Source organism: Rhinopithecus roxellana, chromosome 21 (genome assembly GCF_007565055.1).
Source record: "Rhinopithecus roxellana isolate Shanxi Qingling chromosome 21, ASM756505v1, whole genome shotgun sequence".
In the NCBI taxonomy this organism is placed as follows: Eukaryota; Metazoa; Chordata; class Mammalia; order Primates; family Cercopithecidae; genus Rhinopithecus; species Rhinopithecus roxellana.
Window position 1 is genome coordinate 48,773,002 of NC_044569.1, and position 15,996 is coordinate 48,788,997.

Sequence of the window (15,996 nt, forward strand, 5' to 3'; positions counted from 1 at the left end):
GGTGACCTTTCTGTGATGTGTTCCCTTTCCCTTCAGAGCATTACTCTAGCACTCTGCTCCCCAGTAGTGTTCAACTTCTTAAAAATCTACACCTATTTTCTGTACTTCCTCACATCCTACTTATTTCTCAATCACTGCAGTCCAGTGATGATTATTCCCTCCTTAAAATTGTTCTCTTGGCTTCCAGAACGTCTTTCTTTCCTAGTTCTTCTCCTACTCCTTATTGCTTTAAGTGACCCTTTCTGGCCTCTGTTCACCCTTTCCGTCTTGGTGTTTCCCACAGTTGCTTTTTTTTGAGACGGAATCTCGCTTTGTTGCCCAGGCTGGAGTGCAGTGCTTGGTTATCTTCTCCACTGCACCCTCCGCCTCCCAGGTTCAAGCAATTTTGCTGCCTCAGCCTCCTGAGTAGCTGAGATTACAGGCACATGCCACCACACCACGCCTGGCTAATTTTTGTATTTTTAGTAGAGATGGGATTTCACCATGTTGTTCAGGCTGGTCTCGAATTCCTGACCTCGTGATCCGCCCGCCTCGGCCTCCCAAAGTGCTGGGATTACAGGTGTGAGCCACATGCCTGACCTCCTACAGTTCTTTCTTACATTACACAATATCCTTGGGTGATCACTTCCACTTTTGTGATTGCAGCTGATGCAAATAACCATAAAATTTCTCCTCCCCTCTCTTCTGAGCACCAAATTAGTATTTCTAAACTGCCCATCTGCTTCTTTCTGACCACCTCCACCTGTTGTTCCTGATCATCTGTAGGTTTCCTAGAAGACTTGTTAAGAGCACAGATTCTAGAGCCAGCAATGCTAGCATTGACTCCTGACTCCACCACTTAGCTGTGCACCTGGGCAAATTACGCTCTCTGGTTCAATTCCATCATCTATTTACAAAAGTGGGAGGGAGAATGGATAATGGTAGGACCTACCTCACATGGTTGTTAGATGGACAGCACCTGATACATAACTCATAACTGCTGCTACTGTTATTAATTTCTTTGTCTTCTGAGCGCTCTCCCTCCCTTTCAACTTGTTTGTATTCCTAGCCTGTCAGTCACCTTATCAGCTAGCCACTGTGTTTCCCAAGTTAGAGACCTCAGTCAGCCCTGATTCCTTTCTTTCCCTCTCCATGCTGTCTCTGCCTTCCACATAGCTTCCATTTGCTTTACTTTAAGGCCTCCTCATCTCTTTATTTGGATAATGTGGACATTTCCTAAAGGTTCTGTTTCTACTCTTGTTCCCTTGTCCTCTCCTGTCCATCCTTTTCTCCAGGAGCAGAGGAGTCTTTCTAAAACAAATAGAATTTTATACACTTGGCCCACATCGCTCAGGTCAGTGGTTTTCAACCTTCGATTCTAGGAGCCCTGAAGTTCCATGGTAGGGACTTTGTGGCCACCATAGATGGCAGGGCATAGGGAGGAGGCTCAGGACATAGATGCACAAGGAGTAATCTGCCATCCTTACTGCCGAGCCCTGCCTCCCACCTCGCACCTCAATACCAAACACAGCAGCTTTGCATTGATCACTTTCTCATATTGTAGTCCTGCTTTCATAGAACACCTCTGGCTTTCAGGATAAAGTCCAAGGTCTGAGAGAGACATAGGAGGCACTTAATGAGCCATCCTCACTGCTACCCAGCCTCATTGCTGTGCTCTGCTATGTACTCAACACTTGATGCACATGCAGTGCTGTTTCCCCACCCACAGGACTCGTATTTCTCTGCCCAAATCACCTTTGTGGTTGCCTGATTTGCTCGGCTGACTCCTAATTGTTTCTTAAGATGCAGTGCAGGCATCATCTCCCAAAGTGATTTCCTCTTTCTCCCTTCAGGTGCAGTTGGTCAGTCCTTACCTGTGTTCCCCTAACATTCCATGTTCACTTCCAGTCTATTTAGGCATGCCCTTTCTCACCTGACTGCACCCTCTGGGGAGGCAGGAAAGAGACTGTGTTGCTTTTGCTTTCACATTGCCTGGCACATAGTAGGCCCTGGGTAAATATTTGACTCACTGTCTGTCTCAGTGGCTGAGCAAGATGAAATGCAGACCTCTTAGCATGGTCCATGTGACCTTTTTATTTGGCCCCTCTTACCGGCTTCATTTCTTGCCACTTCTTAGCCCTGTGAGTTTTCTGTATTCTCGCCTTTTAAGCTATGGGTATTTCCTTGAAATCTCCCAGTGCCTTTCTAAACACTTTCCCCCTTCTGAATTACTCTTCCTCCCACTTTGCTTTTCCAAATAGCAAGTCTCCTAACCTTCAAGGCCACAGTCAAGATAGATTTCCTCTGTGGAATGCACCTAATCTTCCCCCTGTTCTCCCACAGCGCTCTCTTCAGACCCATGGCATTCTCTGATTTCAGTATTGTAGATTTTTTTTTTTTTTTTTCCTCATCCCAGTAGACTTGAGTTCCTTGGGGGCAGGGATCCATGCCTCTTTCATTATTTTGTAAGACTGATGTTCCATTAGCTTCTCACTCTGAATAGAATAAAAGTCCAGGGCTTTTGATGTGCCATAAAGCGGCCCTTCACAGTCTGGCTTCAAACTATCTTCGTTCTGGTGTCATCTCCTGCCACCATCTGTGCACCCTACACTACAGCCATTTCCACCAGCTTGTGATTTTCTCAGCGTGTTCCCGTTTGGACTGACCACACTTATTCTGTTTACATGCTGCTTTCTTTTGTGAAATGCTGTCGTTGGCAGGGGCTCTGTTTTCTTCAGGATAGCATGTTCTTTTATCAGATTTTTAAAATGTTATATAATACTTCCTGCATACACGAAAAATAGAGCAATATACCACTCTCTTGTGTATGTATCCAGTGTTACCAAAAGAACATTTTATATCTACTGTATATGTGTCCATATATATAGAGAGAGAGAGCGAGTACTCATGAGAGCTGGACCCCCTTTTTCCTCCTTCCTCAGAGAACAGTGGCTATCCTAAATGTAGGGTTTATCATTTCCATATATATTTGATGTTATTAATATATTTTATCTGTAAATGATTTGTAATATTGTTTTCCATTTTTGAAACAAAATCACCTTGTTCACATTTTCTAAGGATTCTTGCCTATTTTTTACTCAACATTGTTTTTGAGATTTATTCATATTCATACATGTAGCATTAGGTAATTCTAAATTGCTATATAGTATTTCCTTGTATAAATATCCCACAGTTTATTTACCCATTCTATTCTTGATTAGTGTTTTGACTGTTTTCATTTTCTTAGTTTGTAATGAACATTCTTAAGCAAAAAAAAAAAAAAACTAGTCTTTTTCAAATTTTAAAAAAGTATTCTAGCAAATGGATCCCAGCTAAGTAAATATTAAGCTAACTTAAAGATCATTTTTATTTTTAAGACTGATTTTTAAAATCAAATTTATCCATTTACATACAAACATTTATCTTTATTACTTACTCTAATTAGCATTAAGCTAGGGGGTAAGTACTTTGAATGCAAAGCTTTAAGCAAAAGTTACTCTTTTCACTCAGCAGTTTGCAAGTCATGTCTCATATACATTTTGCCTTAAAAATGTTAAATAAAAGCCAAAATTAGAATGTTTAAATAAAACTTCGACAGCACTTACTCTAAGATTTTAGTAAAATGCCTGTTAAATTGTATGATAGTAACAAAGTAAATGTGAATTCTCTGTTTCTCTTTGATGGAGAACTGAATGTGACCTCAGATGATCTATTCTTACAGAGAATTTCTTTTTTTTTTTTTTTTTTTTTTTTTGAGACGGAGTCTTGCTCTGTCGCCTGGGCTGGAGTGCAGTGGCTGGATCTCTGCTCACTGCAAGCTCTGCCTCCCCGGTTCACGCCATTCTCCTGCCTCAGCCTCCGGAGAATTTCTTAAAGATAGCTAGAAGCAGTATCCACAGCTTCCTGAGGTATACCATTTCAACATTTTATGTCCTTAATAGTAAAATTTTCCATTATGCGCAACCAAAATATCTCATGTTTGAATTGAAGCTCACTTCCTTGTTTGGTGTCCTACTAGCAAGCAAAACAGAGTGTTCATACTCTCTTTTAAAATCAATAAATAAACAAACTAGCCTTTCTTCTCCAAAAGAAACAGTTTCAAGTGTTTTTTGCTCTGGTCCCTAGGACTGTTTAATAATTTTCTTAAATTGATGATGAAAGTTACTATCGATCACCTCTGCTGTTCTCTGATAGTGCACTAATAGGGGACACACACACACACACACACGGAATGTGAGAATGAACATCCCAGGTTTGCTGAACTCATGAAGCACCTCTCAAATTCTTATTTTTTCTTCAACTCAGCAAAGTATGCTGCTGTGCTTCACTTGTTCCATTTCTTCTTCCTAACACCAAGAAGCTCACTTCTTTCAGGCGTATTTATTGCTTTTCTTTTTTTGTTTGGGTAGCCAGTTTATGTTTTTGAGTCTTGCCACATCCTGTACAAGAATTGACTACCCAAAGTTCTTTTAGTCTCAAAAAACTTCTGAAATTCCATTTATTCCAGAAAATACACTGCAACCAATTAGAAGCATATTGCTGATTTCCTTCTGTATGCATTTCCATGTAAACCTGTCTTATAAACAATCCCAACTTTTTTACTTTTTTTTTTTTTTTTTGCATCTCCTGCAAAATAACTTACATACTTCAAAATAAGGACCCCATAATGCAGTTCAGTATTATGTTCAGTTATTCTTACTCAGCAGTTTTGCTTCAGGCAATTTATCCTAAAGATAGTCTCACTCGGGCATGCTTAAAGTTATTTACAAGGGTGTTCATTTCAATGCTGTTTATAATGTAAACGTTTGGAAACAATTGCAGTGAGTGATTAATAATGGACTAAATAAATTATGGTATATCTATATCCTTTGATGTCAAGTAACAGTAAACACTCATGTGTTTGTTGAATGAAGGAAGGAATATATTATTAGATGGACAAAGTGCAAGGTACAGCATAGTATATATTTCATGGAATAAAAAAGATGGATATATATGTATACAGTATGCGTTTGTTTACATGGACTAGTGCGTATAACGTTTCTGGAATCATACACAATAAACTGTTAATATTAGTTATCAGTGGGTCATGGGAATAATGGTAAGTTGAAAGTATGGCATTTACTGTTAACCTTAAAAAGGAAAGATAAAGCAAAACTAAACCTCAAATGGAGAAGACCCAGAAAAATAAAATGATTGGAAAAAAATGTATGTGCCCTTATGTACTGAATCCTGTTTTCTACTTCTTGTATAGTACCTCCATTCCGATGTTCTTGCTGTCTCCTACTTTTGCCTCTGTGCTTTGCCTTCTATTTGGAAGTGCCTTTTATTCTCTCTTGCACAGATAACTCTTTCTTCTTTCTCAAGACATTGTATAGGGCCTAAGCTGACCTTCATGAAACTTCACTGGAGTATTGCATTTCAGGAGTGTTTCATTTCAAAGAAATCATTCAGTTATATCCTCAGCATGTAACCAGTATCATATAATTTCATACTTATTCATTCAGTAATTATTTCATGTAATTATTTTTCTTCCCACCTTATTTAAGTATAAACTTAAATAATATTCACTGCCTCTCTTATGTTTGTTTTGTACAACATCTAACATTACCAATAAATGGTTAAGGAACTTTTTTCCTTGATGATATTAGTTGAAACTTAATCTAGAAAAACTACTTAGTGGCCCAGTCTTCAATGGATATCCTTTTTAAACCATCTGAAATAATTACAGATTTTCCTAAATCGATATTTAAATAAATATTTTATTTGTAAGGGGATTACTAAATACTATGGTGAAGTTTGGGCATGAAAAAAATACTACGGGCCATACTTCAGATTTTTATGGAAAGTACATGGAATCAGAATTGCCTTTATTTTTAAGCCACCATCTATCCCAAAGAAGAATTCTTTCTTTATTAGATACAATAAATTTAATATTGGGATCATATAATTACATATCTCTGAAGTTCTTTTATTAGGCACATATGTATTTAGGATTGTTATGTTTTCATGGTAAACTGGCTTTCATCATTATAAAATCTCCCTCTTTATCTCTAGTAATACTAATATTGTTCTTAAGCCTACTTTGTCTGAAATTAATATGGCCACTGCCATTTCCTTATGATTAATGTTTTTATAGTATGTCTTTTTTGTATCCTTTTGTTAATTTACCTGTATCTTTAAATTTATAAGTGTGTCACTTTTAAATTGCACATAGTTGGATCTTGCATTTTTATCCAGTCTGAAAATATCTGACGTTTAACTGGGGTGTTTAGTGCTTTTATATTTAATGTAAATCAACTGTATTCTTTGAAGATTGTTTGTTTTGCTATATTAAAGAGCCTCTTAGAAGACAGTAATTTGCACTCTAGAGTAAAATAGCCTGACTACTAAAGCATGGCCTTTCTAAGAATTCAACTGAATGTTCATGTTCAATGATTTTTATCTCCTGGCTGGTTGGAGCTCCAGTATCCCTCAGTCTGTTACGGTCCCTAAAATCTCTGTTTAGTTTACAGCTCCTGGATAGTTGTTTACTGCCACACCTTGTGGAGTCTTGCTCTGCACATTACAGCTTAACATTTATACAAACATTCAAGAAGACCCTTGAATTTCTGGACCTGCTTTCTGGAAATTCTCTCCTCTCTAGTATTCTGCCTTGCAAAATGCAGTTGCCACAGCAGCCTTAAATTCCTCTCTCTGTCTGAGCTCAGCACAACACTGCTGTGTACTCTTTGGGTCCCACCTTCCTGGACCATAATCTACAATGTTCCTCGAGACAGAAGCTCACTATTATGGGGCTCATCTTTATATCCCTTTTATTAGGGATTATAATCCTTTACTTCACATGTTGTATAACATCTGAAAAGAGTTGTGTCTTTTTTTTTTTTATTTTTTTTGTAGTTAGTGATAGCAAGGGAGTTAGTTTAGTATCAGTTAACCTATCATGGCCAGAAGCAGAAATCTTAAAAAACATTTCAAGTCATTAGTTTTGAGAAATAAAGCTATAATACAGAACCATAGACTCTGTATGACAGTAGAGATATAATCTTGTCCAACACACTTTTTCAGAAGATGAGAAGATACACAAGCTCAAGTGACTTGTAGTAGATTGCACTATGAGTTAGTCATAGTCTACATCTCAGGTTTTCTCCACTATTCTTTTCCCTATAGTAATCTTATGAAAAATTCTCCTATGTTTGAAACATAATTTTAAACTGTCATTAAAAAAATTTTTAGAACTCTTATGATTTAAACATCCTCCTCACTCATTTTTTCTTACATAAATAGTATTGTTAATCTTGCTGTTAACATAGGCATGAAGAAAGAGTCATTTACAAGTATATTTTAGAATAATTGACATGCTGTGGAACTATATAATTCCACAGAAGACATAGAAAACAGTTTTCTTTAATATAATTGTTTTTTTGTTTGTTTTTCCAGTTTATTTTCTTTGCTGTCTAAAAAACACAACAAAGTTCTGGAACAAGCCACACAGTCCTTGAGAGGTTCGCCGAGTTCTAATGATGTTCCTCTACCAGATTATGTAAGTAGTTACCTTATTTCATCAATAAAAACTTTTCCTTTAGGCCAGGCACAGTGGCTCATGCCTGTAATCCCAGCGCTTTGGGAGGCCAAGGCAGATGGATCACTTGGTCAGGAGTTCAAGACCAGCCTGGCCAATGTGGGGAAACCCCATCTCTACTAAAAATGCAAAAACTAGCCAGGTGTGATGGTGCACACCTGTAGTCCCAGCTACTTGGGAGGCTGAGGCAGGAGAATCACTTGAATCCGGGAGGCAGAGGTTGCAGTGAGCTGAGATCATGCCCCTGCACTCTAGCCTGGGTGACACAGTAAGACTCTGCATCTCAAAAAATAAATAAATAAATAAATTCTTTCATTGTAAAATTTATAACATTACCCCCTCTCTTCTCAGAATCTTACTGTGCTGAAAATCTTTGATGCCTGAGAAACCTCTAATATGCAAATAAAAGAGTGATGTCTCAAATCAAGGGAACAAGTTGTAAATGATTGTTAACAAGTGATTGAAGAAAATCAACCCTAAACCAATAATTTGTACATAATTAAGAACCTTTATATCTGAGTTGAGAAACTCACTCAAGCTAATAACACAAAACAAAAGCAGGGATGATTTTATAGGAAGTATGCAAAGATTCCTCACTGAACTTAAGGGGAGCAAGTACACCTGGATTTCCCAGAGATCTGGAACCTAAAATTGAAAAGCCATTGGGTCCTGTTTCAGGGGTCATTTTGTTTCTGGTCTCTGCTTCCTTTTGCTTCTACTTTATTCTGCTGCTGCTTTCTACCATCTGGGTTTATCTGTTTGCTTACTTGAACCTAAAATAGCAACTCCAGCCCTTCCTCTTCTTCCTTCCAACCTATAAGCATGTCCTTGTGAGTGCAGTGCCTTTAGCTGTCTTAAAGTCCTCATTCTCAATTCCTGAGAAAGAGAATCTAATTGGCTCTGCTCTCATCAGTAGGTGACTCCAGTCTTATCAGTCATGGTCAGAAGAGCAGCAATAACATGTGGCCTTTGTTCCATCCACCTTAATGACGAAGAGCTTATTACCAACTGCTACGGTTGAATGTCCCCTCCAAAACTCATGTTGAAACTTAATCCCCAGCGTGGCAGTATTGAGAAGTGGGACCTTGAATAGGTGATTGGATCCCTTATAAATGAATTAATGAATTCATGGATCAATGGATTAGTGGGTTAATGGATTAATAGGTTAGCATAGGAAGGGAACTGGGGGCTTTATCAGAAAAGGAAGAGAGACTTGAGCTAGCATTTTAGCATACTTAAGCCCCTCACCATGTGATAGATACTCTGCTTCATCTTGGGATGCCACAGAGGGTCCCCACTAGCAAGAAGGTTCTCACCAGATGCATCTCCTTGACCATGGGCTTTCCAGCCTCCATAACTGTACAAATTCATTTTCTTTATAAATTACCTAGTTTCAGGTATTCTGTTCTAACCAACAGAAAATGCACTAAGACATCACCTGACCTTAGAGGATGCTGATGGAATAGAATAGAAACAACACAGGGGTGAGCATAATATAATAATAGGAAAGAGAATGCGTTATAAATTTTCTTAAAGTAGTTTCACTACCTGTGACATTTCTTATATTTTGGAACATGGCTTAGATGAAGATGCTAAAAATTATCTTGCCATTAACCACGGGAGAAGTTCGTCAAGTTCTAATAAGGATGGCCCTAAATCTCCAGATAACAACATAGTGGATTGGTATTTAGAAACTTTATTAGAAAACTCTTTAATTCTGAGTTTGCAGTGATGATGCATACCAGACAGCTATAGAGTTGCCTTGCTTGTCCTGTGTTTTGTTTCATTTCTTTGTCCTAATATGAGACTGTGGGAACAGCACCCAGTCCAGATATCAGTCAATGATAAACAAAGATAGCTGTGTGCAACCACAGCCTAACTGGTGCTAATTTTTTCTCATGTGTGTGAGTGTGTGTGTGTGTGTGTGTGTGTGTGATGTCACAATCTGTCATCCCCTTAAGGTATTAAGTTTATAATTCCAAAATGTGTCTTTTAAGATTTTCCTGTTAAGTTGAATGTTCTAAATTTTTAATTAGCATAACAGCTCGCTTAATTCTACACTTGCCATACCTATGATGAGAAAAATATATCTAGTAACTGTTTAGAAGCTCCATCCAGGGCCAGGATGGCAATTGGGAATTGTGTTTACCAAAAACTTGAATTTGGGTCATCTGCAAATGTTTTGTTATTTGTAAGCAATTATTATTTGATTTATGTAGTATTCCTGTGCCACTTACTCCACAAAAATGTGTTGAACATGTATAGTTCTGAAGTTCTGATGTTGCCTTAGTAGGATTCTTCTGTAATCAGAAATCTATACAATTAATATTTGAGGAAATAGGTCATATTTACTGGTATTTGCCAATCATGGGGGTAATCATGCCATGATAGGACAATTTGAATTTGTAACAGTCCTGTATTAGTAGAATTCTGCTACTGAAGTTTACAGATTTTAGAGTCACTGATTGAATATTTTCTAATTGTATAAAATTGTCACTAAGTAAAAATGAATTCTTAAAGCATCTGCTTCCTAGAAATAGTGGGAAAACTCCATTTGGAATCTGTCATTGACAATCCTTTTTTTTTTTTTTCCTTAACATTTATGTATATGAGATTTTGTAAATCACAACATTTTTCAAATGGGTTTATGAACTTGAATTTTGCTGCCTTTTTTCAGTGTTAACTGAAGAAAATAGTTAGCACTGATTGAGTAGGAGAGATGACTGTGAATCACTCCTGATAGAGACCTGAATGGTGATTAAACAAACAGCAGTAACCTTAAAAATAAGCACTGTTGTCTGTTCTTTCATGATACCTCGTGAATGTCTTATTGGTCATTCCCATTGCTCAAAACACTGTTGTATAAGTGATTTAAACTTTTGAAACCATTTTCTCTTTTACATTAGTCATTAACTGGGCAAATGAACATGTTCCTTCCTTTTCTTTCGCAGAATTTTTACTTAAGTACCTTTGCCAGTAACCACATAAAATTCTGTGTCCTGGACTAATGCTTTAAACCACTTGTTGGTAAAAGATGAAAAAGGAAAATGAGAAAGTCTTAATGCAGCAGTGGATTCCTAGATGTGTACTTTCTTTTTTTTTTTTTTTTTTTTTTTTTTTTGAGACAGAGTCACGCGATGTGTACTTTCTACACCAAGACTGAGTGGACTATATTAGCAAAGAATTTGAATAAGTACCTAAAAATAAGGACATGTTTTTCTTCTCACTGTAGTACATAGAGTACTTTCAGTCTACCTAGAGAGTTCTAAGTTTATTAAGAAAATGTTTATCCTCATTATACTATATAATTCACAAGTCAGTTGAGTAACAACATAGAAAGCAAATTGCAAGTTCCAAAAACATTAGTATTAGTACTTTAGTGCAACTATGTTGATCTGGACATCTCTGGGGAAACCTGAAACCTTCAACTGAGTTCCAGATAATGAGGAAACTGCCCTGGCTGTTTAAGGGGAAATAAAACAAAAATTGTACTCAAACCTGTGGGGAGAGAGAAAATCTCTACAGGGGCAATAAGGGCCTTTAAGAAAGCAAGTAAAGTTCCATTGACTTGGCTTTGCTTTGGTGTTTGTATTATCAGGATTACATAAAATTTAATTCAGTGACTAAAGGGGACAGGAGAGAACTGTTAAAGGAGAATCTTTCAACAGATTTTTTTTTTTAATAAAAATGAACTGAACTTTCAGAGAAGTTTGGTCATATATAACCAAATATGGAACCTGAATATAGAAAATGAAACTAAGATGATAAATGAGTTATGATTGCCTTTTAAACTATAACCATAGGAATATTTAAACTATAACCAATGATGAATATTGTTACTGTACCGTATAAGCTTTGTTTCCCTAGTTCCTAACAATTTAACTTTTATTCTAGTTACAACCATAAGGAACCAAATTATATTGCCCTGTGGTCATCAAATAACTTTGAATATTTCTGTAGGACTGACTCTACCATCTAACTTCAAAATTGTAGAGATGGGTTCTCACTATATTGGCCAGTCTGGTTTTGAACTCCTGGCCTCAAGTGATTGTCCTGCCTTGTCCTCTCAAGGTGCTAGGATTACAGGCATGAGCCACCGTGCCCTACAGATAGTTTGCTTCTAAATTATAACTTTCTAAAGAGCAAAAGACATCCATTTGAGATTTATTTTCATCAAGTCATGATCGCTTATTATTATCATTATGGAATTCTAAGATACTGTTAACTCTGGAATATATCATTGGCTGACCTTTTGACTTCATAGCTTTTATTAATATCTTTTAGACCTTGTTTACAAACTTTTAAATCTGCTTTCAGACATTTGGTTTCTTCAGAAATGTATTGTAGGATATTCTGATCTGATTTTCATATGACAAAATTTAAATTCAGAGATTTTTCTATTTTCCACTCCATCCTTTTTAGGTTGTTCTATTATTAAGATTCTGTGTTGGTGTTTACTCTTTAACTTAGATCTCAAATTCATTTGATTCAATAGTTGATGGATAACTAATATTGAAGACTATCTTCAGGCATTTGTTTTGTACAATGCTTGCGGCCTTTACTGAGCTGGTGTTAAAATGCCCCTCTGTACACACACATGCACATAAATAATACAAAGATATACATACATAGTATTTGTATATAGTGGTATTAGAGTATTCTTTTTTAAATTTTTATGGGTAAATAGTAGATTATATATTTATGGAATACATGAGATATTTTGATACCCACGTACAATCAGTAATAATATCAGGATGAATGGGGTATCCATTTATCCTTTCTTTGTGTTACAAACAATCCAGTTATGCTCTTTTAGTTATTTCAACATGTGCAATAAATTACTGTTAGCTGTAATCTAGCTATTATCAAATACTAGATCTTATTCATTCTATCCAGCTATATTTTTTTTACTCATTAATCATCCCCTCCCTGCCCCAACTACCCTTCCCAGCCTCTGGTAACAATCCTTCTTAAGTGAAACAAGCCAGGCACAGACAAACAAACATCACACGTTCTTACTTATTTGTGAGAGCTAAAAATTAATACAACTGAACTCATGAAGACAGAGAGTAGAATTAGTTCTTGATGGAAATGTCCCTTAAAGATTTTTATGGAAGATTTAAAGGCTGGCATAGGTAATTTAACATTTATATAACATGGGAACAGTTATCCTAGGTATGCTGCCATATCCAAGAAGTTTGAAATGCTGAAATTTGTTACTCTTAAAACAGCTCCTTTTACATGTTGTCACTTTTGACAATTGCTTTTGGGGGTCAGCTTTTCATGCATTTATTCTAGTGATGATAACAGCAATCAGAATATTATTAAAACTTCTGTTTTACATTACTTTACCATGGTGTAAGAGGTAAAAATGAAGAAGGCATAGTACCTACTTACAGGATAGTTAAAACAAATACACAACTAAAATACAATTCAACGTATAACCAATTTTATAAAAGCTACATAACCAAACTTGCAGGATGTCAGAAGAGTGAGAGAGAACAACTTTTAGGAAGAAGGGGAGGTACTGTGACAGTCTTCATTGAAAGGAGTTGAAGTTTGAGCTGGTTAATATTTTTCGAAGGAAGGATTCAGGCAGGAAAACATTACAAGTGTTATGCTTCTTCAACAAGGGCATGAAAGTGAAAAATGATCATGCATCATTGTCACTGAGTTGTTTGTATCTAGCACAGTGTCTGGTATATAATAGTTCAATAATTATTCATCACCCCTCACTCATTCTATACACAAGAGTTAACTCAAAATGGACCATAGACCTAAATGTTAGAGCTAACATTATACAACTTTTAGAAGAAAATACGATTAAACCTTCACGACTTTGGGTTAGGCAAAGACTTCTTAGATGACGCCAAAAACTCAAGTGACAAAAGAAAAATAGACAAATTAGACTTCATCAAAATTTAAAACTTTGTGTTTCATAGGATGCAATTAAGAAAGCAAAAAGACAATACACAGAATGGGAGAGGATATTTGCCAATAATCCATCTGATAAGGGACTAGTATCTATAATATGTAAGGAGATCAATAATAAAAAGATAAATAGTGGAATTTTAAAATGGGCAAATATTATATTTTGTGAACTGGTTCTGTGGCTTGTAACCTGTGTGGCCTTAAGTATGTCATTTTGCTTCACTGGGCCTCAATTACCTTGTCTGTACTATGATGGCCAGAACCAAGAAGACAGATAATAACGAGAACTGAACACCTGGGGTTCTTGTGAGGATTAAATGAATAAGTCAAAGTAGGATCCTTGGCACGAAGCAAGTGCTTGATAAGGTTAGCTATTGCTGCCCATGTGTGGGAGAGGCAGTCTGGGACCACAGGCGTTAGTTCAGAAGATGGAACTGTCTCTGAGCTCTTTAGTGCAGAAAGAGCTTCCTGCAGGAGGAGGAGTGGTGTGATATTAGATGAAGAGGTAGGGATCACAACAGCCAGCAATCACTGACTACAGGTGAGCAGCAACATCAGGAGGATTTTCTAATCTGTCTGGGAACATCTGGGTAGTTCCTTCACATCACAGGGTGTACCTGAACCCCAAATATGGACTCCCTCTTCCCAGGGTGCTTCCTGACCTTGGAACTGTCAGAGCTTGGTATGTCCAGGAGCCCCAGAAATAGGCCAAACCAGAATGACTACCAAGAACAGAGAAATGGAGGTCATGTTGACAGGCTTCCTGTCAACCAGCTACTTTTCCTGAATGCCAGGCATGTGCCGGGCACCCCACTAGACTTTAGGTGGGGCAGAGACTGGCTGGATGCTCTACAAAACCGATTTCCTCTCCCTGATTACACAGCAAAGCAACATTTTCCAGCTCCCTTGCGTCTAGGAGGGGGGCATATGACTAGCTCTAGTCAGTGGAATGTAGGTAGAAATGCTGTTTTCTACATTTTTTTTTTTTTCCTTTGAGACAGAGTTTTCATTCTGTCGCCCAGGCTGGAGCACAGTGGTATGATCTCAACTCACTGTAGCCTCTGCCTCCTGGGTTCAAGCTATTCTCCTACCTCAGCCTCCTGAGTAGCTGGGACTATAGGCATGCATCACCACGCCCCACTATTTGTATTTTTAGTAGAGATGGGGTGTCTCATCATGTTGGCCAGGCTAGTCTCGTACTCCTGACCTCAGGTGATCCACCCACCTTAAACACCCAAAGTGCTGGGATTACAGGCATGAGCCACCACACCGGGCAATATATATATATATATATATATTTTTTGGTGGGGGTGGTTTGTGTGTGTCTTTCACACTTCTCTTTTCTCATCATTTGCTAGCTGGTTGCAGGAGATCCAGTGGGAGATTCCAAGGGTCCCACAGGAAAACATTTCCTAGATCCCTGGATCCTCTCATGGAAGGCCAGCTGAGCACCCTGTTGGACTGTGATGCAAGTTAGCAATAAAATTTTTACTGCATTTTTTAAATGGGAAAAGTCTTAATAGATGTTTTTCCAAAGAAGGTATAAAAAGCAGTCAATTAGTACATCAAAAGATACTGAACATCATTGGCTATTAAGGAAATGCAGATCAAAACCATGAGATACCACTTCACACATCTATTTTGATAGCCAGAATAAAAAAGCAGATAATAACAAGTGTTGGTGAAGATGTGGAGAAATTAGAACCCTCATGTACTGATCATGGGAATGTTAAATGGTGCAGCCATTTTAGTTCATCAGTAATTAAACACAGAGTTGTCATATGATGAAGAAATTTCATTTCTGGGTTTACGTACAAATGAATTGAAAACATATGTCCACCTGAAAGTGCAGATGTTCATAGAACCATTATTTGCAATAGCCAAAAATGGAAACAACTGACATGTCCATCAGCAGACAAATGAATTAAAAAATGTGTATCCATAACACGTGAGATACCACGTGAGATACTACTAACCCTTCTCAGTGCATCATACAATAAAAAGGAATTAAATGCTAATACATTCTTCATCATGGATGAACCTTGAAAACATCATGTTAAGTGAAAGAAGCCAGTAACAAGGCCACTTATTGTTTGATCCCATGTATGTGGAATGTCCAGAATAGTCAAATCTTATAGAGATAGATAGCAGATGCCTTAGGGCTGGAGTGTGAAGCAGAATGGGGTGTGACTACTAATGGGCACAGAGTTTATTTTGGGAGGTGATGAAATGTTTTAAAATTAGGCTGTGGTGATGTTTGCACAACTCTGTGAATATACCAAAAACCGTTCAATCATACTTTAGATTGGTGAAGTAAATGGCATATGAATTGTATCCTGATGAAGCCTTTGAAAAAAAAGTAGTGCTTTGAGCACTGGGGGGAAAGAGAGCTATTTGTTGGATGTGCGTACTAGCAGATAAAGATCAGCAAGGCTAGCATTATGGCACAAAAGTGAATGTAGGAAAATAAATTTTATACTTTGAAATAATATTTTAAGGAGGCAAAA

At 37.3% G+C, this 15,996-nt stretch overlaps 1 protein-coding gene across 3 annotated transcripts in view; it reads left to right on the forward strand.

The window, feature by feature from the left end:
• DYM (dymeclin) overlaps window positions 1-15,996 on the forward strand; it is a 427,792-nt gene that overhangs the window by 289,831 nt on the left and 121,965 nt on the right. For all 3 annotated transcript variants that reach the window (XM_030925872.1, XM_030925870.1, XM_030925871.1), the window contains one exon: window positions 7,417-7,519. In XM_030925872.1, the coding sequence (XP_030781732.1) occupies window positions 7,417-7,519 (103 nt within the window). The remainder of the gene's footprint in view (window positions 1-7,416; window positions 7,520-15,996) is intronic.